General features: G+C 34.7%; 1 protein-coding gene across 1 annotated transcript; it reads right to left on the minus strand.

Moving 5' to 3' along the window:
- Positions 1 to 1706: 1706 nt before the first annotated feature.
- Positions 1707 to 8710, minus strand: LOC121986269 (transcription initiation factor IIB-like). The gene is made up of 7 exons (XM_042540147.1): positions 8221 to 8710; positions 4063 to 4087; positions 3195 to 3324; positions 2979 to 3109; positions 2766 to 2854; positions 2178 to 2254; positions 1707 to 2115 (listed from the first exon to the last, which is right to left on the minus strand). The coding sequence occupies exons 1-7, from the start codon at positions 8571 to 8573 to the stop codon at positions 1982 to 1984; spliced, it is 939 nt and encodes a 312-aa protein (XP_042396081.1). The 5' UTR covers positions 8574 to 8710; the 3' UTR covers positions 1707 to 1981.
- Between the last annotated feature and the right edge of the window lie 3301 nt (positions 8711 to 12011).

Raw genomic sequence — 12011 nt, forward strand, 5'->3', positions numbered from 1 at the left:
CGCGTATCGAGAACTATATACAGTCAAGTATCTCTGGGTCTGTCCGGCCTTTGCTCGGCCAGATATTCACAGAGAACTTTATATCTGTTCGGTCTGTACTTGACCGAACGTATGTTAAGAGTTTTATAGGGCTAATTGCCTTTAGGCTTGACCGGGCCTTGCCCGATCGAGCGCCCATAGAAAGCCTTATGTTCGGTCGAGCTTCGCCCGATCGAATTCTTCTAAGCCCGATCAACCATGAACTGACCAAGCACCCTATTTCTCTTTTTTATCATAAAATCTTAGAATTCTTACATTCTACCAAGCTCACAACCGGTCGGCTCTATACGAGTGTTCTGCTTCGGAACCACTCGAACGAGATTTAAGGATTACGAGGTCAAGCGATCAACAGAACCAAATATCGAATACCCCTCCATCTCTACTTTGATGGCTGCCACCTCATCTTGATCTGACCTTCACGTCATCTCCTAAACCCACTCGTCATAACCCGCATCAACTAACATCCTCAATCTCTCTCATCACACTCTCTCTTTTTTTATTTTGTCTCATCACACTTTTCCTCTCTTCATTTTCTTCTATCACACTCTCTCTCCTCATTTTCTCTTATCACACTTTCTCTCTCTCCACGTTCTCTCTCATCATATTTTCTCTCACATCTATTTTTTTTCTCTTATTTTCCTCTAAGGGTAAAAAAAAAATAATTTATTTCGATAGAAAATATTCCACTAAACAAATATTATTTTTAAAAATAATATACATATTCATACTCATTCTCATTCCATAATACATTCTTATTTCCATATTAATTCCTGGGAAAGAATCAAACGCTACCTAATTGTCACTATACCTTAATCAGTATTAAACATGCTTTTTTTCCTTTTGTTTTTTTTTTTGTTCGTTGTTGTTCCATTATATATCTGTCTATTTGCCAATTGTGTCTTTTCTCGCATATATGCTTGTGTGTCATCTTAGTGTTTTAGAAAAGCATCACTCTCAATTGCACAATTAAGATACTTGATGTATTACTCCTACCTCGAAAGATTTTGAAGCCATAAATCAAGGCATTATCTCTTACGGCATTGTTGCTTGTGCATATGAAGAATGGCATGTACCTCAAATTGATATCCCTTTTCTCTCTCTTTGAATATTCAACAAAGTTTTTTGGTTTAATTGTTCAATAACTCTTTTTCTTTTTGTGTTTGATGTGTATGGGTGGGCGGCGGTAGTGCATTACTTGAGAAGGCAGTTGGAGAGTATTGATCAAGAGGCCAACGGAAAAGATCAATCAAATTTACTGAGAAGGGCACATATGATTCATCCACAAAGGCAGAAGAAATTAACACAATGCCCACGAGTGGCAGCAGCATACATCTAACAGAGCTGTGAGGGAGAACTTGGAGGGCAGTGAAACTTTTTAAGCAATTTGATCAAGAAACCAATGTCGAAGGTATCAGAACTACACAATTATATTTGGCTAAATGGATGTTTCAACTTGGAGGATGCATACATGAGACAAGGTTATTTTGGGGCAAAGGCTGTCTTGAGAATCAAAGTCACTGGCATATCATCTTTTCAATTGTGATATTAGCTAATGATTGATTGCTAATAAAATATAAAGGAACTGTCTACATATAGCATGAAGAAGTTTAGGGGGGCTATGACAAATTTAGCTAAAACAATGATTGTATTAATGGCCGCGAACTCAATTGCATATGAAATAAAGATCTAATAGATTTATTTGGCAAATCATTTTTGCAATTCCTTCATCTTACTCAGACCAGCCTTTGCTTGTCTAAAATAGAAGATTTTCTGAGAGCTGTTTTCCCTCTAAATGTATGTGACAAGTTGAACTTATCAGAGAAAAATTCTCTCGAACAAATAAGAATAGGCTACAAACGTGATAAGCCATCTTTGGCTAATGCAGCATACGATCTACTAATCGATCTAAAAAATTTCAACTCCTTTGTTTAATAACTTCAAACTATGGACTGCAAAGGTTCTTTAGATCCTCTTCCTTGGCAAAGTAGGTGGGAATGATCCTAGAAGCATAAGGATAAAGATCTTTGTATGCGTTCTTTATGGTGCCTTCTGCCACCCCAGTTGCCAATGATATATCTGCGCACAACGATGTTGGCTATATAAGCAAATTTTGACAAGATTTAAACAGACTACAGAACCTTTGAGGGGTTTCTTGTCATCATATAGCTGAGTTATCATATAGATAATAGCAGCTGCAATTGAAATCGGGCTCCTCCTGCACAATTTGCAAAGTTAAAATGTTAAAGGAGAACATTAACCTGGGATAACATTCACTAATCAATGATAAACAGTTCTCTGTGCCCAGCTATACCAACATTTAGTCAGACCTTTAACTTGTTCCTCAAATAAGATACAGTTCTGCTACACTTTCTAGAGGATGAAAGCGTTAGAGTTTGAGTTGTGTTTCAGGATTTAGTGGGAAAAAACAAAACTCATGTTTGGTTAGCAAGTTCTTTAGTACTGCCAAAATTTTCTTTTAATTATTCTTGGATATTTTCTTCTCCAAAAAAATTCCTAAAAATATTTTTCTAAAGTTTTGTTTCCTGTGTTCATAGCAATTCAACCATAAAAGTTCACTCTATAGAAACATGGAGTCAATAACCCAGCAAAGCATACCAACAGGAAGCGCAGTCCCTCACCGTAAATGCAAGCATCTACCAACCTAACTAACTTTTCAAAAGTATGCAAGCAATTCACAGCTCTAACAAGCCATTCTCAAAGTATACCTTATGTCAAGTTCCTCTGATTTTTGAACTGCTTCTTGAGCTGCTTTAACTATCTGATTTGGCATACCAAGATGGGAACAAAACCGTCTCTACAATACAATATAATACAAATTGTCGACCCAGTGTTATCAGTTTGTAAAAAGAAAAAAAAAACAGACAAGGAAAGCAATACACAACATATATATATATATAAGCAGATATGCTCAAACTAACCAAGAAATCTCCTGCATGAATTGTACCCATCTCCATAGATTGTCCCATCTCAACTTCAAGCTGTTTTACAATGAACTCCTTTGCACGTCCTATTTCCTTCTTTGTAGCTCCATTGGCAACAGAACAAATTTCTAATTGAATTTAAAAATACATATCAGCAATGTGTGCTGGTGAAGCGACCGAAATGGATAAAGAAATTATAGAAAGACCACATACCCTTAACAGTGCGAGGTTTGTCCTCTTGCCGACAAGCAATATATAGACAAGCAGCTAAAATTGCATCTTGATTTCGCCCTCTAACAGATTTTAGGTCTTCAACTTTCTTAAATATCTCATTGGCACGATCCTTGAAATGACAAAAAAAAATGGCAGAGGAACAATACCTTTTACAAACAACTGTGTAAATTGATATTTTAACTTATTGAGAAAAGTAATAATTGATGTTGGACATGCTAAGAGTTAAACATTGCCAATATTATATAACGGGCAACAAAGAATACAAAAAAAATTGAACATTAAATTCTGTAGATCATATTGTGTGTTATCAAAAGAAACATATTATGTAGATCATGGTTTCACTATTTTTTTACTGATAAAGCATCACAAACATAGGCACCTTGGCTTGTGTTTTTGAATTTCAATATCTAGTGTCCGAGTCATTAGTAATAGATGGTGCATAAGTTGTGAAGCTCTAAAGAAAATGCCTTGCTGGTGGGGTATGTATAACACATTTCAGGGGATAGTTATATAGCATTGAGTTTCTTTCAATATAACTAAAAAGTAGAATATCAAAAACCTGCAGCGTGCCAATATGATCATATAAAATGAATGATAACTCATAAATTAAGCGAAAACATCTAGGAATTGTACTCGGCCATGAAATCAACACAAGAATGAAGGCCCCTAAAAAAAACTTGATAAGTTGATGTCATCCACATCCATTACTAAAGTTTGAAAAACTTGGAAGACTAAAAACTTTCCACTATTTTCTCCTATATCATGATTCAAAAATTTAATACAGTAAGATCCTGTTATTTTCAAAAAAAAAAATAACAAAAAAAAACAATGTAAGGAAATTATGTACCTTTATAGTGGCCACAAGGTTCAACCTGGAAAAGATAATATTAAAACTTGCATTAGTTATCATTTCCAAGCTAATGAAGTTTCAAATATTATCAGTGCATTTAGTTGCTAAACTGCCACTGTATCCGCAATTTCAGAAGTGAAAGTCTCTACACTCTATCTGCAATATGAGAACAAAAGGTAGTTGTAGAACAAATTGCATCATCCCAAGCATTTCATTTCAAGTACCTAAATAAATCCACCAAAAGGGTGTATACTTAGTTTTGAGGTAGGCAAAGAGGGAACCACTATGCCTATATATATACAAATGCAAATGTTCACTAAGACATTTTCTCTGAAAATTAAGTTATTGTGGTTGTTGGACACTACATATTGTCATGGGTTTAGTTTTAGCACCACTTGCCCATCCATCATTTACACAACTTATCCCTGGAAATTCAGAAAGTTGCTAAGTCTAACTCACTGAAAATTCACACAAGAGAAGCTAAGAGAGGTTGAGAGAACTTTGTAAGTAAAAAGTGCTTATTATTAAGGATGATTAATAAGTGAAAGAAAGGGGTTCTATTTATAGGCATCCTCCTCCTAAATAGATGGTTGGGACCATCCAACAATTACATTATCCATGATTTAAAATATTGTATCATATTGTGCAAAATAGTCGAAACATATCATTTCTATACATTAGGAACCTCAATACCACTCAGCACATATAATGTCACCTTCCTATGCTTCAAATTTTTCCTCCTTTAACCGCCAATCTATCACCAACAGCATGTATCGGAACATCGGCACAATACCAAAAAGTAGGGTTCAGTCAAATATCAAAACTTTGACATGGCTTAAGATTTTGAACCTTGACATTAGCAAGAAATAAGTAAAGTATTCAACAAAATATCTAGATATTTTCATGATGAAAGATTCTATAGAAATATGTAGAATGATCTTATGAAATATTCTAGAAGAAGGTCATGGGTTAAGACCATAAGCCAAGAGAGTGTCAAAGGGTGGACTAAGAATGTCTCCTCGGCTTAAAATTAGGTGGGTTATGACATTTTACCTTACCCAAGCTCGCAACATCCTTGATGCATTCTCTTTCTTGCGGCGCTTGATATGCTTGGTGAATTGACAAAAGACATTCTCTCATTCCCAATTCATCTTAATATTCAGTGGATTCTTCCACTTTATCAAATATTCGATGTAGTTTGGATTCCTTTTCCTTCAAATGATCCAATTCTCAAGTTTCCACATCTTTATTGAAGCAAGTGACAACAATTGTTGGTGCATGATTGGGACTAATTATTCCTACTTGGGTCATAGATAAGGCTTGAGAATGCTCACATGGACTTGAGCTTTAGCAAAAGTTGGACTTGGTAAAATATCTTGCCCACACATTTGAAGATTAGGAAGGAGGAACCTTCATATCTTCTTACCAACCCCTTGTACACTTTCTGTAAGAACTTGAACTACTAAGGTAAGAGTTTCACAAGTACCATGTCACCTTCGTTGAACTCTACATGTCGTCGCTTTGCATCTCTGCTTATTGCTTCATCTTCTTCTCAAGCTTGTACTTGAGTTGGTAACTCTGCTAAGAAATCTTGCCATCGAACTTGGTTGGGACAAGTTTCTTTTAAGTCTAAAAATAAAGTGTGGCAATGTTATCTATCAAGATGATGAAGTGAGAACTCATAAAGTGATGGCATCATGTTAGAAAGCAAAGTATAACAGCAGTCATTTCCTTCACTTGCACTGTGTAGCTCCTCTCGATTCCATTCAACTTTAGGCTTTGAAAGACAATGGGGTATCCCTTTCATAAGTACACCACCAATAACAAAACATCGGTGTGTACCTCAAATGACTTGGTATGGTCGAGCAATAGCAACATTAGTTCCTCCATGATAACCTTCTTCAATTCCTCAAAAGCTTAGTGGCACCACTTTGTCTATTGTCACGAGAGTTTCTTCTTGAGAAGATCAGTCACGGGTGTGACTTTGATAGAAAAGCACTTGATGAAATGTTGACACAGTCTGCCAACCTAAAGAATGATCTCAGCTCTATAACCTTGGTATATGGTTATCAGTCTTAAATGGCTTTAACCTTGGCTTAATCCATTAGGAGCTTCCCATTGCAGATTCTATGGCCAAGGAACTTCACTTCTTATCCAGTAAATGAGCATTTCTCCCTCTTGGCATACAACACATTGTCACGTGGCACTTTGAAGACTTACTTGATGTTGCACATTATCTTCAAAGGTTGTGCTATATACTACAATGTCCTCCAAGTAGACTACAACAAAGAGGTTGAGATTGCCTTTAGGTTTGTCCCTTGTTGCAATCCACACTTAATAGGATCCTAACCACAAATCTAGTTTGGAGAAGTATTGAGCTATCCCTAACTAATTAAAAAAATTAGCTATCAAAAGGATGAGATCCTTGTTTCTAGATAGTGATCCTGTTAAGTGCTCAATAGTTAATGCACATGCGGAGAGACTCATATTTCTTTTGAAACAATAGTGGGGCATCAAAGGGAGTTTTAGAGGGACAAATATATCCTAGTACTTGTCTCTAACTCAATTTGGTCACCAAACTTACAATGCCACCACATGTGCACAATATTTTATAAGTAGATGAATGCACCATTGATTCTCAAAGCATCACCTTGTATGCCCTTAGAGTTGAAAAACCTCTAATTCAAGAAATTATCAACCTCCTTGACATCGTAGACAGCCTTGTAGATGGTTATTGATGGTGATGAAATATAGTTGAGATTGTTAGGACTTGAACACCTTGAGCTAGCCCCACATGTGTACCTATGACTCTTCTCATGTTTGTGTGCCTCCATTTTAGCACGTAAGTCCCACAACTCTTTTCTTCACAAATGCCTTCAATTCGGCGAGCTCCCGAGTGACAGCTTGCTATTCCACATGGTAAACATTTTGCAATCAAGAATGTTCTTCTTGGTGATAACACCCATAATCCTTTAATGTTGAATGGTGGGAACTTGGCTATGATATCAACTATCACAAGCTTAATTTTAGCACCACTCACCTCTGACACTAATAACTTGTCCTCGAAAAGTTGCTAAATAAGCCTAACTTGTTGGAGACCCATACAAGTGAGATAAGAGAGATTAATAAGTAAAGAATACTTATTATTCTTGAGGATTATCTATAAGTGAAGGAAAGGGAGCTATTTATATGCATCCTCCTCATACAAGACAATTGGGATCAATTTGATCCAATGATGTACACTACATGTCCAGAAATTTAATATTATCCAACAAAATATCTATATATTTTCATGATAAGAAGATTTTATAGACATATTTAGAATGATCTTAAGAAATATTCTAAAAGAAAGGTCATGGGCAAAGATTACGAGCCAAGAGAATGGGCCAATGGGTGGAACAAGAATCTCTCTTAGGCAAAGTTGGGTAGGTTATGACAATATGCATATATTATCAAGCATTAGCTTCTTATTGCACTTACAGAATTCACAATGTTGTTATCAAGAGATGATGAAAATGGATTTTTTCTTTTAGAGATGATAACCAAACATAGTCTTTCCTTTAGATTCTCCCAAGTTTTCTGATTCAAAAACTTTATGAAACTCAACGATCTACCTATCTAGCATCATAGAATTATGCAGACAAGCCCATTACCGGCCATAAAACTGAGGCATTCCTTGATGCCCTTCTAATTGTTATCAGTTATTCATGTAATACAATTTCTTTCTAGATTATCCAAAAATGATATAGGAAGTTAGGAACACCCCCAAAAGAGAAAGGTTTTCTCCTGAAAAGTCAAGTTTATACCATAGAAGGACAAGAAAGAAGAAAAAAAATCTAAAGCCCCTTTAACAATCTATGTAAAGATCCAATTTTAGTTTTATTGAGAGGCCTTAAAAACTTGACCATCAGGAGCATCTGATTATCCTATAACCAAAGGATCTTTCCTCACCCGAGATTTGGCACCGTTACCTTCAAGAGTGAAGAAACAACCTAACTCCCTATTGGTAGTAGGGAAAAAAATATGGAAAAATCTTCTCTATTTAGAGCACATTATTTCTCCTGTGAAGGATACCTATATTACGAAATCGTGGGAAAGTATTGTGCAGGCATTGGTGAAAGTACACAATCATAACCGCAGAAGAGGAGAAATAACCTGTCCGCCATGGACGCGATGCCCTTGAAAGCATTAATGAGGTTCCGATCAGGGTTGGACCCTCGGTTTTGCCACCGTCCCAGCGATGAGGAGAGGAAATCGCCCTGCACGCCGTTGGGCTTGGAGATGACGGTGGAGAGACCGCCGTCGGTCAGGAGGGGGTTGGAAGGTCCGCCAACACGAACCGGGTCATTGTCGCCGGACTCGTTTGCGAAGGTCCGCCACTCGGAGGTCTCGTCGATGGAATGCGACTCCAGCACCAGCCCGCACTCGGAGCACACCATGTCCCCCGCCGAGTGGTCGAACACAACCTCCGTATTCCGCTTGCAGTCCGAACAATATGCGTCCCCCATCTCCCTCGATCTCGCTCCTTCCTTCAGATCGACTTCTTCGATTACCTCTCGCCGGCGCGTAAGATCTGCTGCGAGAGAGAGAGAGAGAGAGAGAGAGAGAGAGGCAGAGTAATTGTAATTTGTGGGGTTGGATTGGGTGAAGGGCAACGGTTATATAGAGGGAGAGTCACACCAGCCACACAAATTGGATCTCAACGCATAGATCGATTCCAGTACCGCATGGTAGAATTATGTGTCTAATTGATGGTGGTAAAGAAGAACGACGCTGACTGAAACCGACTCCTGCTTGTTTTATGTTATTGACATGGCCAGATCAAATACCCTGATCTTCCTGGTTTTCACTGTAATATTTCCGTTGGCTTGTAGCTCTTAAGGCATCCAGTCTGGAACTTCTCTATGAACCCTTTTGTTATCATATATGCACCGCGTTAAAATAAAATGCTTTACCTATTTTTTCACTATTAAAAAAAACCTTTAATCAACTTTTTCCGGATTTTTCATTATATTTTATTTAATATATAAATAAAATTTAAATTCATAAATTATTATTAAATAATATTAATAATTAAAAAATAAATTACATTATTTGAAATAGAAGACCTAAAAATAAAAAATTTATTAACTTTTCAAATTTAAAATTAAAACAATTATTTTAATTAAAAATAAAAAGGAATGAAGACTAGGAGCCGCTTTTTCTCAAAAATAGGGAGCTCCTTCCCTCCACGTCCACAATGGGAGTTCCCATCATGTCCATAGTTCATAAAGCGAAGTATTTTCTTTGTCAACATTCTTACTCCCTCGCCGATTGCTCATCTATATAGTTTTCGGACGAGATAAATGAATAATATTCGTGAACAATATTCATGAACAATGTTATGTACTATGTTAATTAATAAAACTTTTATCAACTTATTAAATAAATAAAAAAATAAAAAAATAAAAAATTCAAAATTTTAAAATAAATAAATAAATTTATATTATAAAGCTCAATAAATAATTAAACAAGTTTAAAATATAAAAATTTAAAATAATTAACCAAGTTTGAATTGAGAGATCAATAATATTTAAACGAACTAAATTTAAACTAAGTTTAAACCAAGCTCAAGTTCAAAAAAAAAAAAATCAAATCAAAATTGAACAATTATTTTAATAATTTAATTTATTTTAATCTTGACTCAACTTAATTCGGTTACTTTATCAAATAAATTTAAACGCTGTGAAATTTCATTCGGCCCAATTTATTTACGGCTTTATTCCCTTTAACAATTTCAATAAAAAGGGATATTTTTTTATTTATTTATTTATTTTTACCTATAGATCTATTTGAGCACGTGGCCTTGTCTGTATTGATTAGGAGTGCAAACGAATAGAGACAGCTCGTGAACTTTTTGAGTCAGTTCGAAAAATATTTGATTCGTATTCGAATTTATTGAATTCAAGTCAAACTCGAACATGTTTGAACTTTTTTTCGAACTGAACTCGAGCCCAAATTATATTTTTTTGATAGTTCACGAGCCGCTTGTGAGCCTTAATATTTTATTAATATAAGTTAAATATATATTAAATAAATAAATTTCGAGCCTTTTGAGTAGCTATTTTCGAAAAATAATTCAAATAGTTCATGAACATGTTCGAATCTTTCGAGTCAAACTCGAACCCGAGTCCTAATTCGAACCGAACTCGAACAAAAAATTTTGAATTTTTTGAGCTTTGAATCGAGCTCGAACTCAAATATACCTATTTCGAATTGAATTCGAGTCTTAGATTTTTCTGTATATTCGACTTGATTCGGTTAGTTTACACCCCTAGTATTGATCCTCATACGATCGAGTATGAGCATCCACATTAGTGGATGTTATAACATCCACCACCTTATCAAAAGTATGGATCTACATGTCATATACATATTATATTAATACTTACATTCTCTTATATTCATTTTAACATTAATATTCATTAATGTGAGTTCCACTGTCCCAATTTAATTCACAAAATATATATTATATATATTTGATTTATAATATATAATTTTTAAATTTATTAATTTATATAAAAAACATCTGTTGAACGCATTCAATCATAGTTTGTAGAATCGCGATCCTACGCAGAATCGATTTAGGATCAGGATCAGATCGATCAAGATATATCGGATCGTAGAATCGTACGATCATACCAAAAACCTTTCAAATCTTATCATATATGATTAATAATTAGAAAAAGTACCTAAAAAGCTCATTTACATCTAAATAACTAACTAATTTTGTATATATATGCAATCATGTACACTCAATACCTCAAATTATATTACTACATGTACAAATTTAAATTAACTTGTAATTCAACTATCATTCTCGCATAGTAATAATATTTATATTTTCATATCATAAATGAAAAATATAAAATTTCTATTAACACAATAATAATAATGCATTCAATGTCGAAAATATTTTCTTAGTTTATAAGATAATCCAATTTAAATGTCAACAAAGCATCTGACGTATATAACAGAAGTTATTGAATCCTTTGATTAAAATATGAACGCTGGAAATAATCTTCTAAAGATTGGTTGATATCATACAATACTAGACAATAGGCATCTAAAAACTCATTATTTTAGGGGAAAGAAATGACAGAAAATTATTGATAAAAAAACTAACTCAAAAATAATTAAACATATGTTTAAATAATTTAAAATGAAAAAAAGATAATAAAAAAAGATAAAATCTTCTAAACATTCGAAAATGATTTAAATGATATTTTTGGGTTTGTAATAAGATGGTTGAGGATAAACTTTGAAATTCATTAAAGATCTCTGAACGAGATTTGATTTGATATATTATAGGTCCCATGGTTCAATCCGAGTCAAAAGTTATGACCTCTCAAAGCTTCCACCGATCCTGCTCCGATTCTGCTCCGATCCTGTTCCGATTCTATCGATTCTGTTCCGATCCTACCGATCCTGCTGCGATTCTATTGCAAAAATGATTCTGCACGATCCTGGATCAATTTTGAGCTTCCGGATCGTAGGATCGTACGATCCTACGATCCGGATCACGATTTTGTAAACTATGCTTTCAATCATTTGAACTGTTCAAAGCATTGGGTGTTATAACATTCCTTTATATTATTGTAATACCAATTGGTAGGGGCGTAGTCAGAATCTAAATTTACCTGGGGTTAATCATCGAGATATAATATATTAATTAATTCAAAAATATAAATACAAAATTGATTATTATTTTTTCAAAACTATAGAACAATAGTATCTATTTAATACATTCAAAATTAAAACATACGCAAAAAATACTATTGAAATTGTGCTCTTCGATTTTTCTTAGAATCAAACTCATTAATTATTTGGTCTTCCAATCTCATTGAGCCAAAGCTACGGTCGTCTGATTGGAGTGCTGACTAGGATTGTATTACTCTTCGAGAGAT

Source organism: Zingiber officinale, chromosome 1B, assembly GCF_018446385.1.
Source record: "Zingiber officinale cultivar Zhangliang chromosome 1B, Zo_v1.1, whole genome shotgun sequence".
Classification (NCBI taxonomy): domain Eukaryota; kingdom Viridiplantae; phylum Streptophyta; class Magnoliopsida; order Zingiberales; family Zingiberaceae; genus Zingiber; species Zingiber officinale.